Genomic DNA, 26,415 nt, shown 5'->3' with positions numbered 1-26,415 from the left:
TCGGGCATGGATGTTTGTGATGTCCTTAGGTTAGTTAGGTTTAACTGGTTCTAAGTTCTAGGGGACTAATGACCTCAGTAGTTGAGTCCCATAGTGCTCAGAGCCATTTTTTGTAGGTATTCCTTTACTGAGGAAGCTAGAGCTTTAATGCAAGTGCCGGATGTGTATTCGACTGGGATGGAAGGATCACATGTTCGTCCTGATTTATTTCTGTGGTGCGACACCCATATTCATGAAAGATGTCAAGCCAGCCGTTTCATGGAAAACAAATTAAAACTGTAGTAGTTTCCAAGAGCTCAGAATAGTATCTAAAGAAATCCTGCAGTATGCCTCTGCATTAAATCATGACGGAACCCCACAGCTCCTGGCGCCTGTCTGTACAACGGTGAGCTTCGTATCAGAGCCCATTGTCTGTAGACTAGTCTCTGATGCACATGTAAACATTCTTACATTATTACCCCTGCAGGTCTCACATTTTGCCTCGGCTTTCGAGAGAAAGGAAGCGCATGTGCACAGACGTCTGACAATGGCTTTGTGTCATAAATCTTCCAAACGATGATGAATGTTTGCAAGAGAGTGCACCGTTTTCAGTGACGTAGAAAATGTGTACCTTTAAGACAGGATAATTTGTCGACCATCTGTTCAGTTGTTGATCAGAGGTTAACGGGAACACTTCTCCATATTTCGAAGAATTATTTTCACGTTTAATAAGCATCTGAAATTTAAAATGATCCTGATTAACCGTAGTTAATGCTAGTAACATACTTTTATTTTGCTTTGCGATTCTTTCTTGAACAGTCTACATACGCTTCAGTAACTGTCTTTAAATGAAAACCGAAGGTTTGGAAGACATGTTGATGTATCCTCGTTTTTATCACACTTTGTTCCCTTACTTTGAAGACTTGCCATATTGTGTAACATGTCTCACCTGATTTTCAGCTATTGATCCTGTTACTGTTATTTCTGCAAGTATTCGATAACTTGTCAGCTGCAATCACTCCTATTTAGCAAACTGAAATAACAGCTTATTGTTATTGCCGCTCTTTTCTACCTCACTTATTTTTACCTTTGCTATAATGAGCAAACCATATTTAGAGTTATGAAACCACTGCATTTCATTTTACAACCCTTATACATCTCCATTGGTTTTAACCACAAGGCAAATGCATTGCTATGTGACAACAATTGCATTATTTATGTAGCTCTATGCCTAACATACTAGCAACACTGAAGCATGTGGCTTTGGACGAATGAGATGTATAATGTTTTTATTATGGTGCTAATGGACACTAACAACTCAAATGTTTCTCCGTTTTATAAGTACATTAATAACACAAAAAAAGGTCTTAAGATGAAATTCATTCTCACCACTGCCTGTCGTCTACGAATATCTTTTGGAAAATTACTGTAATCAAATACTCGTATCAAAGCATATTAATCCTCTTGAAATTATTACGATGACAACTACTGGGTACGTAAGTAGTAAGCAGGGAGTAACGTAAAACTGATACAATAGGTATCAAATACAACCAAGATCTTCCAGAGGATTTATTATAAAGTGCGTTCTGTAAAACAATATAGACTGCTCTGACTGACTGCGCTTGAAAAATTATATTAGCGCTCACAAGTATAAGTATAATATAATACGTACAATCACGAGACTCCTGGTGTATTTTTGTTATACTTTACTGCGATAACAGCGCTCCAAGCGGATATAAAACTACTTTTCTGAATACGATATCGGATGAGCGCGAGTAGTATTATCTATGTTGATTTATAGCACACTGACCAAAATAATGACACCACATTTCTCTCTCTTTAATTTCCTAAGAATTCTGAGAGGTATGCAACAGTAAATTACAGTATAGTTTATTTACGATTCTCTTGTAACCTACAGATATTTGCTGAAGAATGTCATTTCCTTTTAAGAACAAAAAAAGCTAGTAAACAGCAGAAGACCTGACCTGTTGCAGGAAGACGTCGTACTATCTGCTCAACAGCGTGAAGCGAATGTGGTACGTAGGAAACTTGTGTGAGGCACAATACCTACATTTTTGAAGTACCAAACAAACCACTACAACTGCAGCTGATGGGAAAACCACGCAGATGTGATGTAACACATCGAAGTCAGCAAAACTGTTTCCCAACACAGAAGAAATCAGTTACACAATTGTCCCTACATTGGAGCCGGAAACGACAAGACTCCTTAACACATTCGCTTTTGAAGTAAAAGTAATTACATTTACAAAAATAGTCGTGTATTGGGAAGTCGAATGAAGCGTAAGAATGAAGGAACCATTAGACTCCATACAATTCGTTACATGTCAAGGAAACTGCTTATCACAATAAGAACAGACAACAATGGAACTAAATGATTCTCTTGCATGAAATATGTGTTTAGATGCTCTTGTCTTCAGCGAAATAATCTGCAGTTATACACTTATTCGGAAGTATATCCTAAAGAATAAGTTGTAGCTTATGTCACTGAATCAGGGAGACATGGCTGTTTTTAAACACACTTCAAAAGAAGTTTTCGATCACCTCGGTTCCGAGAGTTCCGGAACTTGTACAGAAAATTGGAATAGGGATCGACATAAACACCATTTCCACCATTTTTATTGCTCTTGAAAACCACACATTGCATGTTGCACCACCATACAGCGAGACCATGAGAGGTGATGGTGCTGTAGACACTGGTACCTCTAAAACGCAGTGGCACGTCCTCTTGCATGCGTACTATCCACAAGTTCATCAAGGCACTGTTGATCCAGATTGTCCCACTCCTCAACGGCGATTCAGCTTAGATCCCTCAGAGTGGTTGGTGAGTCACGTCGTCCATAAATAGCCCTCTACATTCTATCCCAGGCATGTGCTTCTTCAGATTCTCCTGGCGTATTTCTTGTTCGAACAGTCCACGGGTGTGCTGCAGGTCCATAGTGCCCATCGGACACAATATTTCGGCGATCAGACATGTCGCCATCGTCAGATGCGCTGACGAACTGAGCTCCTGAGGGCGGGCTGCCGTCTTAAATCCCCTTCCCCCTGGGAGGCGTTCTCTCCGCGGTCCGCGCCCGCGGCCGTGCGTCGGCGGTTGCTGAGACGCTTCTCACTTGGCACTATAACACCCTCTTGTTCAGAGAAGCTGTAGAAATACAAAAACACGCGAACAGCTTCAACAAGGAAGAGGAAAGCCTTAAGGTAAGCAGATCCTGGCTTCCCGTACTGCAGCGAACGACCGTCGCAGCTAGCAAGAGGAGAACCGCACCGTAAAAGACCGCGGAGAAGCCCTTGGACGTCAGCGCGCCAGGTACATACACTCCTGGAAATTGAAATAAGAACACCGTGAATTCATTGTCCCAGGAAGGGGAAACTTTATTGACACATTCCTGGGGTCAGATACATCACATGATCACACTGACAGACCCACAGGCACATAGACACAGGCAACAGAGCATGCACAATGTCGGCACTAGTACAGTGTCTATCCACCTTTCGCAGCAATGCAGGCTGCTATTCTCCCATGGAGACGATCGTAGAGATGCTGGATGTAGTCCTGTGGAACGGCTTGCCATGCCATTTCCACCTGGCGCCTCAGTTGGACCAGCGTTCGTGCTGGACGTGCAGACCGCGTGAGACGACGCTTCATCCAGTCCCAAACATGCTCAATGGGGGACAGATCCGGAGATCTTGCTGGCCAGGGTAGTTGACAACAAATGGTAGAGATACTTCAAACACAAAGCACTGAACCAAATTTGGTACGTACTAGGTGTAAAGGGATCTATCGTACTGTTAACGGTGACTGAGACGTACGGCTTTTAAGTGTAAGCGTATGGAACTCAGCACATGAGTGGAAAGATATGTTTATGATGAGTCCAAGAGGTTTTCTCAAGGAAATGATTTATAACGATCGGCGATATCGAGATAACTGCAACAGACATTGATTTAAAATCGGAGTATATCCCTGTTGTTGATATAGAAGGGATTGACGATAGTGACTTTCACCGCTCGGCAGTCAGTCCCCAGGCATCGCGAGCGACGGTTCTTCTGCACACCTGCTGGCGCTGGCAGGAGACAACGTCCACATGTCGCCCTCCGCTCGCTCGTCGTCCCGGCACGCCGATAGAGCACGTTGGGTGGCACGGGATACATACGGACGTGCATTGTCCTGTTGGAACAGCAAGTTCCCTTGCCGGTCTAGGAATGGTAGAACGATGGGTTCGATGACGGTTTGGATGTACCGTGCACTATTCAGTGTCCCCTCGACGATCACCAGTGGTGTACGGCCAGTGTAGGAGATCGCTCCCCACACCATGATGCCGGGTGTTGGCCCTGTGTGCCTCGGTCGTATGCAGTCCTGATTGTGGCGCTCACCTGCACGGCGCCAAACACGCATACGACCATCATTGGCACCAAGGCAGAAGCGACTCTCATCGCTGAAGACGACACGTCTCCATTCGTCCCTCCATTCACGCCTGTCGCGACACCACTGGAGGCGGGCTGCACGATGTTGGGGCGTGAGCGGAAGACGGCCTAACGGTGTGCGGGACCGTAGCCCAGCTTCATGGAGACGGTTGCGAATGGTCCTCGCCGATACCCCAGGAGCAACAGTGTCCCTAATTTGCTCGGAAGTGGAGGTGCGGTCCCGTACGGCACTGCATCCGTGCGTCGCTGCGGTCTGGTCCCAGGTCGACGGGCACGTGCACCTTCCGCCGACCACTGGCGACAACATCGATGTACTGTGGAGATCTCACGCCCCACGTGTTGAGCAATTCGGCGGTACGTCCACCCGGCCTCCCGCATGCCCACTATACGCCCTCGCTCAAAGTCCGTCAACTGCACATACGGTTCACGTCCACGCTGTCGCGGCATGCTACCAGTGTTAAAGACTGCGATGGAGCTCCGTATGCCACGGCAAACTGGCTGACACTGACGGCGGCGGTGCACAAATGCTGCGCAGCTAGCGCCATTCGACGGCCAACACCGCGGTTCCTGGTGTGTCCGCTGTGCCGTGCGTGTGAATTGCTTGTACAGCCCTCTCGCAGTGTCCGGAGCAAGTATAGTGGGTCTGACACACCGGTGTCAATGTGTTCTTTTTTCCATTTCCAGGAGTGTATAATCTGCGGCCGCGAGCTCGGCTCCAGTTCACCACCAGCAATGGAGTGTAAAGCTTTGACAATGCCAGGCACTCGTTCTGGCGAAACGTCAGTAAAATCATCAGATGAATGTCGCCCAAAGAACCCGAGACAGAAGCCAATAGGCAGTTTGTCAACATGTGGCCACGAAAGCCTTAACAATTTTGCACTGTTTGCTATGTTTTTACGAGTGCAGCAAATGGAATGAGAAGAGAAAGGAAACAAGATACAAACAAAATGCCTTAATTCAACTCCAAAGTACTCTACATTTCTGACTGTATACTTTTGGGAAACCTATAAACTCGCTGTAAACTGTCAGCAGTAACTTATTTTACTATCCATCGTGACACTGATGCCACACGTCCATGATCACACATTTGATACATCTTTTCACTTCTGCTTTACTTTGGTTTCTTTGTCCTACTGCGGATCGACATGGAAGCAATATGTATCATTCCCTAACGTGACGGTTTGCAGGGAAGGTGGATTTCGGTGACATATATCAATTAAATTATTTCCAACGTCATTAATTATCATCTCCTATCTATCGTTGTGTGATAAAAATCGAGAATAGAACTATATTATACCAAATTAGGCCTACGTTTAAATGATAGCATCAGCAATATCCTTCACTATCGTCAATCCCTTCTATATCAACAACAGGGACATACTCCGATTTTAAATCAATGTCTGTTGCAGTTATCTCGATATCGCCGATCGTTATAAATCATTTCCTTGAGAAAACCTCTTGGACTCATCATAAACATATCTTTCCACTCATGTGCTGAGTTCCATACGCTTACACTTAAAAGCCGTACGTCTCAGTCACCGTTAACAGTACGATAGAACCCTTTACACCTAGTATGTACCAAATGTGGTTCAGTGCTTTGTGTTTGAAGTATCTCTACCATTTGTTGTGATTTACGATCGAACCATTCACAGAATCTCTCAGAGGCACCTTGCAGGTCGGAAATGTGTCCACTTTGGGGTTTTTCCATCCGAGAACAGATACCACTTAACATGCTTCGCTAAGCAATCCACTGAATTCCGTAGAATTCATAATGACGGACGGAATGCGTCACCGATGACGCGGTGGGGAGAGGGAGGAGGATGCGCACAGAACCGGCTGTTGGACTGGTCGTCCTCCGGTAATAACCCGCCAGTGACTTTCACCGCTCGGCAGTCAGTCCCCAGGCATCGCGAGCCACGGTTCCTCTGCACACCTGCTGGCGCTGGCAGGAGACAACGTCCACATGTCGCCCTCCGCTCGCTCGTCGTCCCGGCACGCCGATAGTCCCTTACCTCTGGAGGTAGGAACCGCTCAGCACAGTTAAACGTCACTGTCGAAAGAGAATTTAGAGCCACTCTCTCTTATATATTTTTAATACACGGCCGAAGTGGATTTAGGAGTCGTAGAACTCTTGCCGTACCTAAATCCAGCACTGCAATAGAATTTGAGTTGAAGTACAGGTTGTTTCATAAAGAGTACTTCGAACACATACATTTAATAAACTCTAAGGCATAAAACTGTGAAACTTGGGCACATATTTAGGAATATCTCAAGTTTAGATTACAGATATCCAATATATCCTACACCAGCGACACGAGCCATATCACATCGATAATCGAATTCCTGCCATACTCGGGTACGCATGTCCACCGTTACTGACGTTATGGACGTAGATCCGGTATTTCATACCTTGTAGTTTCTATGGTAGTGTTGGCGCATAAATGTTATCCTTAATAAAACTCCACAAGAAGAGATCACAGACGTCAAATCCGATGACCGAGAAGATCAACCGAGAAGTGCCAAATCGCTGGCTGTTTGACGACCAGTCCAACGGTTGGGTAGAGTTTCAATCAGATATTCAAGCACTGGGCGACTCTGGCGAGGGAGTGCCCCATATTGTTGAAAAATAAAGTCGTCCCCGTTCAGCCTCGGGAACAACCGGTTTTCTAACACACCAAAATACTACTGGCGGTTAACCGTGTTTCCGCCAAAGAAGAATGGGCCGTAAATAAATGAGTGGGCTATTACAAAAAAAAAAAAAAAATTGCCTTTGGGTTTATCTTGTGCATCTTCAATGTGTGCATGTGGGTTCCCTACGCCACAAATTCGAACTTTGTGTTTGTTTACTTACCCACTCATGTTGATGGTCGCTTCATCACTGAACACGATGTGTTGTGCGAAAGTGTTGTCAATGATTTTCTGATGCACGTCAAAAAATGGCACATGTTTCCGTTTGTCGTTATGGCGAAGAGTCTGTAACAGCTCTGACTTTTACGGCTTCGTAACCGACCAAAGTTTCAAAACAAGCCAAATCGTTGTTGTAGGCAGCTGTAACTCCAGATTGGCACGCCGAGTTGATTTTGTGGGATTACCCTGAAAGTGGTTAGAATTCGTGCGACATTTTCGTCGGAAACATGAGTGCGGTCAGGACTCCTTGTTTCACATACACATCGTGTGTTTACAAGCTGTCGATACCATCTGCGAATGTTCCAACCATTCGGAGAATCAGTTTGGACCTCAGTCTGAAACGCCTTTGCACTGTGATCAGGAAATTACACTTGCCAAACTCGAGAACACAAAATAATTTTCGCTGTGGAGTAGCCACTTTTCGATATGTGATGTTAACCAAGCAAACAGAAGGCAACCACTATCCAGCGGTAATGAGTATAAACTAAACCATATATCCATTCCTTTAATAATCGAGCCGCGGCGCAGCGATCGGTAGCTTAACAACATAATACGTTATAATACACACCTTCTTTTTGAAACGTTGTGTACTTCTACTATTTTTGTATAATTGTAATCATTTAACAATAAGGAAACCTGCAAGTACCTCTTCATTTGTGATATATTACGAGACAGCATACACTCAGGTGTTAACTTTAAATGAAGATATTATGCTTTTTAGAGCCAAAGAGCTTATCGACATAAATGGCGGTGTGTGAGTAGTGTTACTGCACCGTTTTTGTTGCAGTCATCGAAAATAAGGAAATTAATGATTTAACAACCAATCGACGTCAAGATCACTTGAGCGAAATGAATTAATCCAGCACACGGTCACTGATGAAATTGTAATATGTATGTCAGTTGTTTTGCATAAATACACATTTTAAAGCATGAGCCTTCCAGCGTGACTACAGACAGCCACGGTGCTCCTCTGACAATCAAGGGATATGTTGAATAATGCAGTATGAAGCAGGATTTATAGTTAGATGATCATAGGGTAATATCAACCGCACAGAAAATGCTATAATGGGACTAGGATTCGTTATGAATAAGAAGGTGGGGCAGAGAGTGTGTTAGTTGAACAGTTCAGTAACAGGGATGTTCTTATCAGAATCGACAGCAAACCAACACCGACGACGATAGTTCAGGTATACATGCCGACGTCACAAGCAGAACATGAAAAGATAGAGAAAGTGTGTGTGGATATTGAAAGGGTAATTCAGTGCGTAAAGGAAGATGAAAATCTAAGTCATGGGGGACTGCGATGTGGTTGTGGGGCAAGGAGCAGAAGAAACGATCACAGGAGAATATGGACTTAGTAGTAGGAATGAGTTCTGTAATAAACTTCAGCTAGTAACAGACAATACTCTCTTTATGAATCTTAAAAGAAGGAGCTAAACTTGGAGTAGGCCGGGAGATACGACAAGATTTCAGTTAGATTACACCGTAGGCAGAGATACCAAAATCAGATGTTTGATTGTAAGGTGTACCCAGGAGCATATATAGACTCAGATCACAATGTGCAAGTGACAAAGAGTAGGTTGAAGTTTAAGAGGTTAGTCTGGAAGAATGAATACGCAAAAAGTTGAATGCGGAAGTACTACGGAATGAAAAATATGCTTGAAGTTCTCTAAAACTATGGAGTCTGCGATAATGAATTGCTGACTAGGAAGTTCAGTTGAAGAGGAATCGACATCTCTAAAAAGAGAAATCACGAAGCTTGGAAAGAAATAAATAGGTACAAAGAAGGAACCTGCAAAGAAAACATGGGTAACGGAAGAAATAGTTCAGCTGATCGATGAAAGAATGAAGCACAAAAATGTTCATAGAAATTCAGGAATTCACAAATAGGAGTCGCTTAGGAACGAAATAAATAGGAAGTGCGGAGAAGATAAGGAGAAATGGCTGCAACGAAAGTGTGAAGAAATCGAAAAAGAAATTACTGTTGGAAGGTCTGACTCAGCATATAGAAAAGTCAAAACAACCTTCGCTGAAATTAAAAGTAAGGGTGGTAACATTAACAGTGCAACGGGAATTCCGCTGTTAAATGCAGAGGAGAGAGCAGATAGGTGGAAAGAGTGCACTGAAGGTCTCTATGAGGGGGAAGATTTGTCTATCTCGTGTGATAGAAGAAGAAACAGAAGTCGATACCGCAGAGGCAGGGGATCCAGTATTAGAATCAGAATATAAAGGACTTAAAGCAGAAGGGACAGATAACATTCCCTCAGAAATTCTAAAATCAGTAGGGGAAGTGGCAACATGACGACTGTTCGCGATGGTGAGTAGAATGTATGAGTATGGCGATATACCATATGACTTTCGGAAAAATACCATCACAATTTCTAAGACTGCAAGAGCTAATAAGTGCGTCAATTATCGGACAATCGGCTTAACAGTTTATGCATCCAATTTTCTGACAAGCATAATGTAAAGAAGAATCGAAAAGAAAATTGAAGATGTGTTAGATGCGATCAGTTTGGCTTCAGGATAGGTAAAGGCAACAGAGAGGCAGTTCTGACACTGATAATGGAAAAGGAAAATCGCCACGAAGGGTAGCCGTGTGGTCTGAGGCGCCTTGCCACTGTTCGCGCGGCTGCCCCCGTCGGAGGTGGACATAGGTGTGTGTGTTGTCCTTAACCTAAATTAGTTTAAGTTAGATTAAGAAGTGTGTAAGGAACCGACGACTTCTGCAGTTTGGTCACCTAGAAACGTAGGACAAATTTACACATTTTATCGCTAAAGAAAAATCAGAATACCTTGATAGGATTCGTCGACCTGGAAAAAGTATTCGACAATGTCAAATAGGGCAAGTTGTTCGAAATTCTGAGGAAAATAGGGGTAAGCTGTAGGGAGAGACGGGTGATATAGAACTTGTACAAGAAACAGGAAAGAATAGTAAGATTAGAAGACAAAGACCGAAGTGCTCGGATTAAAAAGGGTGTAAGGCCCTATTGTTCAATTTACACAGAGAAGAAGTAATGACGGAAATAAAAGAAAGGTTAAAACGTGGAATTAAGATTCGAGGTGAAAGGATATCAGTGATAAGATTAGCTGATGACATTGCTATTCACAGAGGAAGTGAAGAAGAATTACAAAATCTGCTGAATGGAGTGAACAGTCTTAATGAGTATAGAATATGGCTTGAGATTAAACAGGAGAAGATGCAACTAATGAGAAGTAGAAGAAATGAAAACTGTGAGAAATTTGACATGAGGATTGATGGTCACGAAGTAGATGAAGTTCAGGACTTCTGTTACTTAGGCCGCAAAGAGAACTTCAAAAGCAAACTATCACAGGCAAGAATGGCATTCCTGGCCAAGAGATGTCTACTGTTATCAGATATTTGTCTTAATTAGATAAAGAAATTTCTGAGAATGTACGTTTGGAGAGCAGAACTATACGGTAGTGAAACACGGACTATGGGAAAACTGGAACAGAAGAGAATCGAAGCAACTGAGATGTGATGCTACGGATGAATGTTCAAAATTAGGTGGACTGATGAAGTAAGGAATGAGGAGATTCTGCACAGAATCGGCGAGGAAAGTTCTATATGGAAAACAAAACTGACAAGGAGAAGGGACGGGATTATGTTACTTTGTTAATACATCAGGGAACAACTTCCGAGGTACTAGAGGGAGCTGTAGAGGGTATAAACTGTAGAGGAAGGCAGATACTGCATTACACCCAGCGAATAATTGACGTCTGTTGTAATTGCTACTCTGATATGAAAAAGTTGGCACAGGAGAGGAATTCGTGGCGGGCGTATGGAACCAGTCAGAAGACTGATGACTCAATTAATAATAAAAGAAACAGTGTTTGGTACTGCAATGTTATTTATTGGTGTTTATTCTCTGGCTATAATGAACAGATTACCACCACGTCTCAGAGATATTGAGATGTGATTTACTGGTGATCTCGCTGGATGGACCACCCCGTTTGCATTCAGAGAACCCGAGGTAATGAAGATAAACGAAACAAAATATGAAGCTCACTCCTCAACCATGCGTATCTGGAATGTTGGTCATTAGTCGAATAGGCTGTCGTTAAAGAAGTACTCTATTAACAACTAGAAAACGTTGTGCTGTCTGAATGAAAGCGCTGACGAAACATTACAGAGGGTGAAACAGCTGCCAACTTTGTTTCACTGAAATCTAATATGCACTGTCATTAAGTGGTAACTTGGTCTGTAACCACTGTCATTAAGTGGCCCTTACCAGAAATGCCCATCTAGAAACTACAATTTTAGTTTTCTGTGGGTTCCCTACATCACGTCAACCTAATGGCTGGATGGATTCTTAAAAATGTCACGTTCACTTTTTTGTCCCTTTCTCTTTCAGTTGAGTCGTAACTACGTCCTTAACTAAGTGACGGAGCGACAGGAGGCGGTTTGTAAGAAGCTGGACTCGCATTCGGGAAAAGGCCAGTTCAAATCCCCGTTCAGCCATTCAGATTTAGCTTTCTCCTCGTTTCTCTGAATCACTCGAGGCAAATATAGAGATTCCTCTGAAAGCGACGCGGTCGATTTCCTCCCCTACTCTGAGCGCCTACTCCCTTTTAATACATAATCTTCCTACTCTCCTCTTATAGAGAGCCAGCATTGATGAAAAAAAGTTCCAGTCGCCTTCCTACATAAGTTTATGGAGTCTGGGAATGTGACCAGGTTCTGTTTCATAGAATGATCATTCGGCTCATACGTCTCGTACTTTTAGCGAGTAGTATGTTTTCCGGTTAAAAGGAAGGACTGTGGAAGTGGCATATTTTGCCTACCTCTCTTTTGGATTGTAGTAACTGCTACTTGATATAGCACATAGCCAGTAGGGTAAATAATGCAAAGTTACACTATCACTGAAATCCACAAAAGAGAGAGAAATAGAGAGAGTTGCAATATTTTGATAGTACCACAAACTTTCATCTCACCATTCTAACAGCTGCTACTGCCTCCACACTGTAGGTACTTTGTAATATTGTCTCCATATAATTTGTCGTATGTTGTCCAGGATAACCGAACATTCACAGTGTACACGTAGGCCACACGTTCCCGCTTTGCAAGATTCACCAGTCACCCGAAAGGATCGCTCCTTTTACCCAGTTATCAGCATCCCGCTTCATTTCTTGTGTCTATAATTTTATCTGCTCCTGTTCTACTACTGATCCTTACAGCTCTCGACAAAAAGAAGACCAAGTGCAGCTCTTATAAATCAAAAATATAAATCAAAAGTAAATTAATCCTGCATTCAGACAGATGACGTCTTTCTTCATGCACTGGCATTACTGTTTTGTCTTCAGTATTACAACAGAGCGCTGAGTTCGTTAACAACAAGAAACTGGTGCCGACATGTACCGTATGTTGATCACGTGTCAGCTGTTATGAAGCGAGCACAGCATTGAGCGTCGGACAAGTTCAGTGGCATCCGGCTGTTGGAACAGGTTTTCGCAGTGACGCAACGCGGAAGACCTGATGACTTCTTGTAGCTGTATCCGGTTCCAAGTGTTCTGTTGAGATTCCTCTACAATTGTGGTTGCACACTGATCTCTTTTCAGCACAGCGTCCTTATGTGCATTTAGGCAGTGTGCGCAACGAAGTCGTAAGCTGGTGTGACAGTTACGTCTCTTCGCGAAGCAAATAAACAGACATATGGATCCTTGAGTGGAAATACACAAAATGTCTTCGACGAAAATGGAAAACGTTAATTTGTTCTGTTAATACTGGGATAGGCGTTTCCGTCCTTGCTTTCCCTCAATTGTAGGTGACTTACTACCAGCTGCTTAATCGCTGGCGACGAGTAAATACGTCACGACTATATAGCTTGCCATCAACGTGCCTCCCATTGCGACAGTTTTGGCTAGATCTAAAAGTCCTGAACCCATATAAGCGCGATGTTGGAAATTCCAATGTTCCGTCAATACCGAGGTTATTACAGACGGAGCGTGAGCTTAGGAACGTAGAGATTTGGAATGGGAACGGTTGTGGGGTTGCTGGCGTACCAGTATTTGAAGTAGTTTAAAGAAACAACCGAACAGAATGCGTCATGAGCTGTTACCTTAAACACTTATTGTTCAGAAGTAAATACGCCGGAAGACGATGCAAACATGTACAGAGGGGACGTTGATCATGTTAACGAAACTTGACACTCATGAACAGGAGAGAGAAGCTACAAATGATAAGAAAAAAAAAACACAGAGAAAAAATAATTTCTTCATATTCCTAAGAGGCTGTCTGTTATGATGGAAGATACGAACAATCATACCAAACTAAGGTGGAGTGCGATGCGATAATACCCTCATTGTATCAGCAAAATCATGGTACATTGACTATCTGATAATTGAATCAACACTGACAGTAGATAATTTTTTATGAATACCACAATATTAGAGAGTGTTGCCTCCACTGCGCGAATTTCATAATTAGCAGTCATTTCCTTAGAAGCTCTACACAAACCAAATGAGAAGGTGATGCCACTTGCGTATTCGACCACTGTCTGATTTCGTTATTTACTTTTCTCGCCACCTCATTGAAAGGCAGTGCCTTATTTGTTTTCCAAAATACATCGTTCATAGATAGGCAGCTAACACACATTACCTAGATTTCAAACCGCCGTCGCACACTCTGGTCTGTTTACCTGATTTTCGCAAGACTGCCCCAAGGTAATTATCATAATATTCGCTTACAAAATTCTCACAGGAGATAGCTTCCTACATTCTAATTCGTATGTACCTTTGGTCTTATAAAGGACGGGACACAATGGTATTATAGGTTAGAGGCGCTCATGACTTTTCACGTTAAACGTGTCAGAAGAAAGAAATGGTTTGATTTTTCTGTGTAAACTGCTTGTAATTTTCATTTCTTGTTCGATGGGAACCACGAGACCGTTAAACATTTTATACCTAGTCACGCTAAATGACAATGTGTATGATAGAGAACTCATTCTTGCACCTGCAGACAGAAGAAAGTGAATTTCTGGGAATGATCAACAGAAAGTGTATCAGAAAGACCAGAAAGTGGTACGAGGCGAGGCTGCAGACGTATTGTCACAAAATGTTCATGATTTAGTGGAACGAAACTATATTCATTTAACGTATTTTTGTTACTAAAGAAGGTTTCTTGTGGTTTCATTAAAAAATGGTAGATAAGCTCCGAAAAATAACTCATCGCGTGTGTGGTCTGGTTAAAATTATATCATGAATTTCCTTCCAGTAACTCTTAAACGTCGTCTCCGTCGAGAATATTCGGAAATAGTTAAGAAGCTGGCTGTATAGTTCCCTGAATCTCTGTCAGGTCACATTTACTACTGTGTGGAAAGGACTGCTGTCAAAGAACCCAATAGAACTCGTAGCATGCCGTCGATAAAGTCCAGAGTGTTGACCAAACAAGGCAGGTAACGTACACTTCGGCCATTGTGCACACAGCTGTGATCGACGCGTGAAATGTGGGGGGCAATGGAGGGTGACGAACAATATCGGGACGTTGATAATGCAATTAAAGTAAGAATGCTGAGTAACGTAGAGAGTTTGTCACCAGATTTCCTTGTAGGTAATACACATTCCACTGATAGCAAAGTAAGTATCCTACTTCTACAAACTGAGCCGATTGTGACACAGTTGCAGTTACGCAACAAATCAAAAATTTGCAATTGTTTTTCATTTCTGCAGATCACATTACACCTATGACACAACTACACTTCCGCAAGACAGTCGAAATAAGAAGCAGAACTAAATAGTCAAAGCCAAAACTTGCGGGACCGGAAAGTGAGCTCTAGCTGTCGTTCTCTCGATTAGCAGACGCATTCTGGTATTCTGGACAGGCTATAAGTGATTGCGAGATTCTCTCCCTTACCTTACTGAGTGAATGAAGAGGAGCAAGGGATAGCAATATGTTATGTATAGGAACAATTCATAGAAAAAATACGGACGTATTTGTTTCCCTACAGTTCTAGAAGCTCAAACTAAATGCTTTCGTCTCAAATCACAGGAATTTCTAACAAATAGATGTAGATATGTATTCTGTTATTTCAAGGTAAATAAAACTTCCCTTTTCAGTTTACTTTCTTTCTCCCTTCTTTATTGCACGTTGCCAGCCAGGAAACGTATAAAGCGAGGGAGGTTGAACAGACAGTGTCATTCTTCGGATAATGTCCATTCAGTGTCCCGCTTATTGACTAAGACCATTACGGTTACTCCAAGCACTACGAAAATTTCGGATTAATAACTACACTGTTCAGAAAACAACTTCTATAACAGGGCACTTCCCCATTCATCTGGCAATGGAACGACACACAGTTTTTATAAAACTTCCTGGCAGTTTTTGTAACTACCGAAGTGACAAATTGAGAGTCACTAGAAGGATGGATCCAGAAAGATGAAAAAATTTCCATCATCAGAAGTTCTGCGACAGTGAGAGACACTACTAACATACAAATCCAGATTACTACATTGTTGGTGTGTACCAAGGGATAAAATGGAATGAGGCCAATGACATTGCTGATAATGATTCTTACTCTTGATGACATTGTAAAACTCGGATGGCGTCTTGGCGCTATTATAGGGGAGTAAACTGTCTGTGTGAACAGGGTGCTATTCCTTACCACTCTTTCGTTCGGGAGTTCGTCAATAATAATGTATCACAACACAACACAGGACAGGCACTCATTGAGCTATTGCTCAAGAGAGACTATTGTTCAGGAGAGAAGGATCCCCCCCCCCCCTCACAATGTCAAATATTAAGAACACGCATATAAGTCGGCCCAAAAGAAATATGTACTCGAATATGACGCTGTCCTATCTTAGTGGGAAGGTGTGAACTACTTTCTAAGACGTAGCAAGGCGTTGGTATGCCCTTCTACCGTGGGAAATATGCTGTTTACTATGGGCTAGAAAAATATCTCCGAACTTAAGACTTTTCTTTTTTTTACTTGTTCTGTGTGTTGCAGGATTCGTAGATGATGGACATTCAGTCATCCTCGATTTGGACGTTTATGTACATGGCGCGCTCATATACTTTGCGATTCAGGATCTTAACTGGAAATATCTTAAATGTCTAATCTCAGTTTCCATGTTGGGGAAATAAGGTAAAGCACAGAACGAATCGAATTAATGCTAGTCTGGCCAGAGAACCAACAAGACGGGTGTCAGTCTAACTCGCAGATTGGAATGGTACGGTACCTAATTTGGTTCCATACGTCAGAAGCAAAAGGCTTATGTGCTGTGCTGCATTAACTAATAAAGATTGTCACATTGTACCCAAAAGTTAACGATCTAATTACTATGACATACTAATAGATCGAGATAATTCGGCGATGCCGATAGACGGTGACCGAAAAACCCCACACTCTACACGATTATCAATGTGGAATGTCGTGCTACATCTCGGAAAAATTGCGATCAAACAGGTACCGTTTCGGCATTTTCAGGTATACTTGGACCAGAAGACCGCGTTACAGATGGCGTGAATGATATTTAACCTTCCATTATGAATTTTGTACGATTTACTGTAATCTTGCCTTGGAGTGCTGCAGTAATACACGAGGCTCAGATTTTAATGACTAATGAAATAAACCTTTCGGTTGATACATTTGTTCTACTTCCATAGTTATCCTTTAGAATTACTTACCAAATTATGTTTTATTTTTTCAGATGACAGTGGAAAGGAAAGTACCCCTGGGTGATTCCATTATCACAATCAGCACCGTTTCTTCTACGTAAGCTACAATCTTTTTCGTTTCCACTGCAGTATTATAATTTAAATGAAATTAAGCACAGCTATTCTAGGAAGTGAAATATATGTGTTCGCTGAATGTAGTTACTTGCGATTTCACGCTTTGAACCATATTACTTAATTAGCATTTCTATTTTTCAGAGCCAAACTCGCAGAAGGCAAGAAGAAGGAAAAGAGCACCGGCGACGAGTACGATCCTTTCGCCGAAAGAAATCTCGACAATGCCTACTCGTAAGTAGACAATCTTTTCATATGTTTGTAAGATTATAGGCCGTTCGTGGATATAAAATACAAACTCGCTTTTTGACCAAAAAAATGTTAAGTCTACATATTACCTATAATAAATGGATAGAACCCTAACAGGAACCGGCAACGCAGTTATAAAAACAAAATAGATTTCGGCACACCGCTTTCAGATTTGCTGCTCATGTTCACTACTACACTGTTAGTTTTATAAGGGTCTATCAAAGAGTTCTTGTTTGAGGGTGGTTCTGCAGCGTAGACACAACGCAGCGCGACTCCTCTGCGCGTATACAAGTACCGATGTGTAGGCATGGGATTAGTATGGCATTCGTGGCTTTCCGATGTGTTACAAATGCGGGAACGTGAACTATGGCGAAGTTATTACCAAGGAGCTGATATTCTTTCCTTGGCTGCCGAAAAATAGACACTGGCAGACATCCATCGGAGAATGAAGAATGTGTGTGGGGCAGCATATCTGTCAGAATCCGCCGTTGCGGAATGGTGTGCCAAGGGCTGTGCTGCTGCTTCATGTTCTAGTACGTTCCCGTATCGCAAATGTCGTAATGCAGAGGTTATGCCAACTAAACTGGGAGATACTCTTAGCACGCGCTCTATAATCCTGATCTCTCCCCATGCGGCTATCACGCCATCTGTCCCTTGAAGGGCTGTTGGACGAGGATGTGCAGCAGTCAGTTACAGACCTCTCCACGCAGCAGCACACGGTTTTTCACCAAACGGGTATCGGCGCGTCGGTGGCATGATTGCCTCAATGCTTACGGCGATTTTGCCTGATTGGCCTACCAATTCTGGACTGTACGGCCTTCGAACGGAAACATTTTGCTCGCACCCTTTATACTAGACATTTCAGGCCGTTGTTGTACGTTTAACAGTTTTCACAAACATAAAAAAGAAAAAAAAAGGGAAAGAAAAACTTTGTAAGTGCTTGAAGATCGGTTGCAAAGGTTTGGCGACATGAAATCGCCAATAATAATTTTGCATGGCTCAAGGGCCTGGTGCAAATCTTTCAGTTGGACTCAGGCGACTCGCGTTCCCCTGAGCCAAACGGCACCCAATGTTCGCAGGCGGTCACCCTTCCTAGTCCATTAATGACTGGTATCTGCACCATAAAATGACCAAACATAGAACTTAAATACCCGTTAATGTCCTCAAAAAATTTTAAGACCGCCATTCGAGTGGAAGTATTTAACGGTCGCGATGTTTCAGTGATAACCATACTCGTCGTATCATGGCGAAGTCACCAGGAGATGATAGTATGACAATGTCTGAGTCGTCGCTACTTCCCAAAATGGTTCAAATGGCTCTGAGCACTATGCGACTCAACTTCTGAGATCATCAGTCGCCTAGAACTTGGAACTAATTAAACCTAACTAACCTAAGGACATCACACACATCCATGCCCGAGGCAGGATTCGAACCTGCGACCGTAGCGGTCACGCGGTTCCAGACTGAAGCGCCTTTAACCGCACGGCCACACCGGCCGGCCGCTACTTACCAACACTGCCACACGGCAGGAGAGACACGAGAACTTTTCGTCAGCTGTACACGCGGGAAGACATACTAACAAAAATTCTAGTCGCTAATACGGAGCAAGGTGGTGCACTGGTCAGCACAAGGGATTCGATTCGGGTAGACGATGGTTCGCGTCCGACCATCCTGATCTAGATTTTCTGCCATTACCGTAAATCTCTCCGGGAAAATGCAGGGATGGCCATTTTCCTTTCCCATCCTTGAAACAATTAGAGTTTATTCTCCATCTATAAAGACCTTTATTTGGACGTGACGTTAAATTCTCGTTCTCCTCCTTTTTTTATGTTACGGTATCGCATTACTTCTCCACCGCATGACATCCTTGCTTTCCTTAAAACTTATCTCATCTTCTCCCAACCTTTCAATGTGTACCTAAAATACTTGATCACGTACCTCCCGACTAAATTGCTGAAATAGTACTGTAGATGTAAAAGGACGTTATATACGGAGAATTGGTAAATAAACTCCCAGGGCTTCTTTTTCAGGATTTTATTTTGTTCCCCCAGAAGTCTGAATGGTCATTCTGATTATATTTAACTAGCTCAGCAGTGTTTGCGCAAAAGCTTCTCTTACAGCACAGAGTAAGCGCGCTGTAGACGTGAAATAGTAATGAAAGGTTATAGCGGTGAATTTTTACAAGAGCCGTCATAAAACCGGTACTACGGATTCTCCGAAGCAGCTCTCGCGCGGGGCACATGACTAAACGCGAGGTGGCCAGCTGACGTCATCTTCCTCGCCTTCCTGTGTTGCAGCGACGTGGGCGCGCTGGCGCACCTGCTCAAGAGCAGCCTGGGCAGCGGCATACTGGCCATGCCGAACGCCTTCCGGAATGCGGGGCTCGCCTTCGGGATGGTCGCCACCCTCTTCGTCGGGCTCATCTGCACGCACACCGTACAGATACTGGTAAGCCTTTCAGACACGACGTCACAGGAGGCGTCCATGCGTCGTCTGGTAGGTACTGAATATCGGTGGCACCAAATGTGGAGTTATTGCGCTATTCTAAGGGTTCTATCCTCTAAAAAACTTGCTTTGGCAAATTTTTAAGCAACGTTACTTCTCGTTAATGCTGGAATGCCTCCCTCAACAAGACCACTGCAGCTGGTTCCTGAGCCGTGCGTTCGCTGCACTGAGCTCATCGTCGAGTACACGCGGCGTTTTGCATATTGGCCATTTGTTCATCAGGAGCAGGGTCCACCCATCCAGCGATTTTCCTGAATTATTCAGGCGAAGGCTGGACAGCTCCTTCAATAAGGCCACTTCCGATACATACCTCAGCCTTGTTCACTATGGGCCGCTCTGTTTTAAAGTTCCTTTCGAAGGGATATTCAGTTATTATTCATCTCTACATTCAAGTGCTGTTTGTCAACCTAAATTTGTGAATTAAGGGAATAACTGCAAACTTTGAGCTCTACTTGTTTAAACTGTTTGTTGGAATAATAGCGAGGCAAATGGCCATAGTACCGTAAAATTATACTTTTTGTGCATGATCATCTGTTTCAAGCCGAAGAAGCGTAGTTTAAATCTCCTTCAAACGAAAATCACTACCCAAATTTGTACGACCATTACGTAATTGGCACCAGTCGCTTTGCTGCTCTTCTCTGCTCTCAGGCTTAGTATGCTCCTCCATTTCAGTGTCTGGCAAACAGCTCGAATCCATCAAATTTTTGCACCCTCACTACATACGCTCGTCTTTTCGCCATTCTGTCTTTGATTTTCTACGCATGACTTTTCTGCAACTATATCAAACTATCTTACCTTTACTGTGTGGTTGCCTTGAATTCTTGACAAGATTTTTCTCAGCCATTTTAGTTGGCAGTCCACGCATTTTACTTTTATTCCTGTTTCTTTTCTGCCGCACAATGCGAAGTGGCGCGATTGTTAAGAGGAAGTATCTGAGAAGAGTGGAATTGAGATCTACGTCTGGAATTTTGGTTGGTTTTCATGATTTTTCTGAGCAAGGCTAATACTGGAATTATCCTAGGCCACAGCCGATTTCCTTCTGGGCCGAAGTCCACCTGACCTCCACACTCTAGGATGTTAAACTCGAACATTTGTTTTTCTTATTTCCTACTTTATTGATACAGATTTTGTTGAGATGTTTACGATAGCTCTGTCGCGAATAGCTTTCTTTTGGAGTCTCAGTCGTATATTAGCTTTTAACACATGGAATACATAAAACAGTGCTGTCTGTCATCAAGTCATATTGTGAGTTTGGCTTAGACATTACAATGCGTTCTCAAGGACTTACAACAAGTCAAACAACTCATCCAGTAAGGAAACATCTGCAACATATAATGATTCTCAATTAAGGTGTGACTAGTCATTTTTCCAGTAAATGATTATTGCCTTCCAAGTTCCGTTAAATACAAGAGGACCAACAAAGGTCGATCACCTGCTTGAAGTTGTTGATCTGGTATTGCATAGTTTTATTATCATTTATGAAGTCATAACGCTCTTATTTAGTTTTACAAACTCCCACAGACGTAATAGTTGTTTTAACGTAATTCAGAGGGCATTCTTTACATTAGACCTGTGTTAATCATCATCATCATCAGCCAATTCAATCAATAGATGATGTGGCCTCTTCGAGTCGTGGATTCAAGTAGGCTTTCAGAAGTCTTCTCCAAGTGGTACGGTCTTGGGCAGTAATCTGCCAGGTGTTACCAGCGATCTTCTTGATGTCTTTGTCCCATCTGTCTGGTGGTCTTCCTCTAGGCCTCCGGTGCTCTCTTGGACTCCACTCCAGTACTAGCTTCGTCCATCTGTTGTCTTTTCTTCTTGCGACGTGGCCAGCCCACTGCCATTTCAAGGAACCTACTATCTCCAAGATGTCATTAACCTTCGTCACAGACCGGATGTCGTCTGCCGTTTTCCTGTCCTTTCTTGTATAGCCCAGCATTGATCCCTGCTTGGCTCTCTGTGCTGTCCTAAGTTTCCCTTTTGTAAATGAGTTCGCCGGCCGGGGTGGCCGAGCGGGTCTAGGTGCTACAGTCTGGAACCGCGCGACCGCTACGGTCGCAGGTTTGAATCCTGCCTCGGGCATGGATGTGTGTGACGTCCGTAGGGTTAGTTAGGTTTAAGTAGTTCTGAGTTCTAGGGGACTGATGACCTCAGAAGTTAAGTCCCATAGTACTCAGAGCCATTTGTAAATGAGTTCAGTGTCCATGTCTCGCAGCCATACGTCATCACAGGAAGAATGCATTGATCAAATACTGCTTTCTTCAGATTTACTGGCATTTTTTATCTGAATACTTTTGAATTCTTCCCAAATGCTTGCCAGACAAGCTTGATGCGTCGATAGAATTCTGGCCTTATGTCTCCCTTCATATTTATAATCTGGCCAAGGTAGACATATTCACTGACCTCTTCTAGTAGACTGTCCTTGACTTTCACATCTCCAGCTAGGACCCATTTGTTGGATATTACTTTTGCTTTGGAAAGGTTCATGTTCCAGCCAACCAGCTGACATTCCGATGCATGATCTGTAAGTAAGTTTTGGAGCTCTGCGAAGTCTTTGGCCAGTAAGGCAATATCATCAGCAAATCTCAAGTTGGTAAGCCTTCTTCCATTAATTCTAATATTCTGTGTTAATATTGTCAGCCAAATGCAGAACACGTCCTTACACTGAGCGCAACAGAGGATTCGAGTTAAGTCATGCAGCGTGATACCATCTGTACAACCTTGTGCTCATGTTGTTGTTGTTGTGGTCTTCAGTCATGAGACTGGTTTGATGCAGCTCTCCATGCTACTCTATCCTGTGCAAGCTTCTTCATCTCCCAGTACCTACTGCAACCTACATCCTTCTGATTCTGCTTAGTGTATTCATCTCTTGCTCTCCCTCTATGATTTTTACCCTCCACGCTGCCCTCCAATACTAAATTGGTAATCCCTCGATGTCTCAGAACATGTCCTACCAACCGATCCCTTCTTCTAGTCAAGTTGTGCCACAAGCTCCTGCTCTCCCCAATTCTATTCAATACCTCCTCATTAGTTATGTGATCAACCCATCTAATCTTCAGCATTCTTCTGTAGCACCACATTTCGAAAGCTTCCATTCTCTTCTTGTCTAAGCTATTTATCGTCCACGTTTCACTTCCATACATGGCTACACTCCATACAAATACTTTCAGAAACGGCTTCCTGACACTTAAATCTATACTCTATGTTAACAAATTTCTCTTCTTAAGAAACGCTTTCCTTGCCATTGCCAGTCTACATTTTATATCCTCTCTACTTCGACCATCATCAGTTATTTTGCTCCCCAAATAGCAAAACTCCTTTACTACTTTAAGTGTCTCATTTCCTAATCTAATTGCCTCAGCATCACCCGACTTAATTCGACTACATTCCATTATCCTCGTTTTGCTTTTGTTGATGTTCATCTTATACCCTCCTTTCAAGACACTGTCCATTCCATTCAACTGCTCTTCCAAGTCCTTTGCTGTCTCTGACAGAATTACAATGTCATCGGCGAACCTCAAAGTTTTTATTTCTTCTCCATGGATTTTAATACCTACTCCGAACTTTTCTTTTGTTTCCTTTATTGCTTGCTCAATATACAGATTGAATAACATCGGGGATAGGCTACAACCCTGTCTCACTCCTTCCCAACCACTGCTTCCCTTTCATACCCCTCGACTCTTATAACTGCCATCTGCTTTCTGTACAAATTGCAAAATAGCCTTTCGATCTCTGTATTTTACCCCTGCCACCTTCAGAATTTGAAAGAGAGTATTCCAATCAACATTGTCAACAGCTTTCTCTAAGTCTACAAATGCTAGGTTGGCCTTCCCTTAATCTTTCTTCTAAGATAAGTCGTAGGGTCAGTATTGCCTCACATGTTCCAACATTTCTACGGAACCCAAACTGATCTTCCCCGAGGTCGGCTTCTATCAGTTTTTCCATTCGTCTGTAAAGAATTCGCGTTAGTATTTTGCAGCTATGACTTATTAAACTGATAGTTCGGTAATTTTGACATCTGTCAACACCTGCTTTCTTTGGGATTCGGATTATTATATTCTTCTTGAAGTCTGAGGGTATTTCGCCTGTCTCATATATCTTGCTCACCCGATGGTAGAGTTTTGTCAGGACTGGCTCTCCCAAGAATGTCAGTAGTTCTAATGGAATGTTGTCTACTCCGGGGGACTTGTTTCGACTCAGGTTTTTCAGTGCTCTGTCAAATTCTTCACGCAATATCATATCTCGCATTTCATCTTCATCTACATCCTCTTCCATTTCCATAATATTGTCCTCAAGTACATCGCCCTTGCATAGGCCCTCTATATACTCCTTCCACCTTTCTGCTTTCACTTCTTTGCTTAGAACTGGATTTCTATCTGAGCTCTTGATATTCATGCAAGTGGTTCTCCTTTCTCCAAAGGTCTCTTTAATTTTACTGTAGGCAGTACCAATCTTACCCCTAGTGAGATAAGTCTCTACATCCTTACATTTGTCCTCTAGCCATCCCTGCTTAGCCATTTTGCACTTCCTGTCGATATCGTTTTTGAGACGTTTGTATTCCTTTTTGCCTGCTTCATTTACTGCATTTTTATATTTTCTCCTTTCATCAATTAAATTCAATATTTCTTCTGTTACCCAAGGGCTTCTACTAGCCCTCGTCTTTTTACCTATTTGATACTTTGCTGCCTTCACTATTTCATCCCTCAAAGCTACCCATTCTTCTTCTACTGTATTTCTTTCCCCCATTCCTGTCAATTGTTCCCTTATGCTCTCCCTGAAACTCTGAACAATCTCTGGTTCTTTCAGTTTATCCAGGTCCCATCTCCTTAAATTCCCACCTTTTTGCAGTTTCTTCAGTTTTAATCTACAGTTCATACCCAATAGATTGTGGTCAGAGTCGACATCTGCTCCTGGAAATGTCGTACAATTTAAAATCTGCTTCCTAAATCTCTTTCTCACCATTATATAATCTATCTGAAATCTGTCAGTATCTCCAGGCTTCTTCCATGTATATAACCTTGTTTCATGATTCTTGAACCAAGTGTTAGCTATGATTAAGTTGTGCTCTGTGCAAAATTCTACCAGGCGGCTTCCTCTTCCATTTCTTACCCCCAATCCATATTTACCTACTACGTTTCCTTCTCTCCCTTTTCCTACCACCGAATTCCAGTCACCCATGACTATTAAATTTTCGTCTCCATACACTACCTGAATAATTTCTTTTATCTCATCATACATTTCATCAATTTCTTCGTCATCTGCAGAGCTAGTTGGCATATAAACTTGTACTACTGTAGTAGGCGTGGGCTTCGTGTCTATCTTGGCCACAATAATGCGTTCACTATACTTTTTGTCGTAGCTTACCCGTACACCAATTTTTTTATTCATTATTAAACCTACTCCTGCATTACCCCTATTTGATTTTGTATTTATAACCCTGTATTCACCTGACCAGAAGTCTTGCTCCTCCTGCCACCGAACTTCACTAATTCCCACTATATCTAACTTTAACCTATCCATTTCCCTTTTTAAATTTTCTAACCTACCTGCCCGATTAAGGGAGCTGACATTCCACGCTCCGACCCGTGGAACACCAGTTATCTTTCTCCTGATAACAACGTCCTCCTGAGTAGTCCCCGCCGGGAGATCCGAATGGGGGACTATTTTACCTCCGGAATATTTTACCCAAGAGGACGCCATCATCATTTAATCATACAGTAAAGCTGCATGCCCTCGGGAAAAATTACGGCTGTAGTTTCCCCTTGCTTTCAGCCGTTCGCAGTACCAGAACAGCAAGGCCATTTTGGTTAGTGTTACAAGGCCAGATCAGTCAATCAATCAGACTGTTGCCCCTGCGACTACTGAAAAGGCTGCTGCCCCTCTTCAGGAACCACACGTTTGTCTGGCCTCTCAACAGATACCCCTCCGTTGTGGTTGCACCTACGGTACTGCTATCTGTATCGTTGAGGCACGCAAGCCTCCCCACCAACGGCAAGGTCCGTGGTTCATGGGGGTGATATTTCCTTAAAATTAGAGCTAGCTGCAGAAATTTGGACTACAACGAATAAAAGGCTGCACACGTAATTTTCTTCAAAACTCTACTGAACTAGAGCATAAAAGAACACTTAACAGGCTGCATTTATCATCCAAAACATTGAACTGTATGCATTCCCAAGGAAATAGTCCTTTAATAAATATTTCACACAATACATCCAGATCATTTTAGTACACAACGAAATCAAAATTAAGACAAGCTAAGACAAGCCCGAGAAACATTCAAAGGGGTGAAAATGACTATTCCAACTCTATGAGAAATAATGCTGCTGGTGAAACATTGGAAGAAACCTTCGTAATTATAAATCTTTTTTTTTAATTCGACATTAATTAACAGTTATTGTTCTAGTTTGCTATTGAACGTCCTATAATTGACATGTTGGAGAACGATGATAAGAATAGGAAAAAAATCTGTCTTGTCATAAATAACCGACGAATCAGTAAACTTGGGTCTCAGGCAAATATAGAATTGGTAGATATTTCATAGATTTTTTACCCAGACGACATAAACAGCTGCATTTCTTCAGATC

At 42.7% G+C, this 26,415-nt stretch overlaps 1 protein-coding gene across 2 annotated transcripts in view; it reads left to right on the top strand.

Annotated features, from left to right (window-relative positions):
• The window catches only part of LOC126474121 (proton-coupled amino acid transporter-like protein pathetic), an 80,979-nt gene that overhangs the window by 30,398 nt on the left and 24,166 nt on the right, over positions 1-26,415 (top strand). The window contains exons 1-4 of one of the 2 annotated variants that reach the window (XM_050101550.1): positions 6,324-6,442; positions 16,999-17,063; positions 17,222-17,311; positions 19,624-19,774. In XM_050101550.1, coding sequence (XP_049957507.1) covers positions 6,386-6,442; positions 16,999-17,063; positions 17,222-17,311; positions 19,624-19,774 — 363 coding nt within the window. In that variant the 5' untranslated portion in view covers positions 6,324-6,385. Of the gene's footprint in view, positions 1-6,323; positions 6,443-16,998; positions 17,064-17,221; positions 17,312-19,623; positions 19,775-26,415 lie in introns of those variants that run through there. The other variant, XM_050101551.1, reaches the window with a different exon arrangement.

This window comes from Schistocerca serialis, chromosome 4 (assembly GCF_023864345.2).
Source record: "Schistocerca serialis cubense isolate TAMUIC-IGC-003099 chromosome 4, iqSchSeri2.2, whole genome shotgun sequence".
Lineage (NCBI taxonomy): Eukaryota > Metazoa > Arthropoda > Insecta > Orthoptera > Acrididae > Schistocerca > Schistocerca serialis.
Note: the sequence above shows the minus strand (reverse complement) of the source record. Positions and strands in the feature narration are given on the sequence as shown.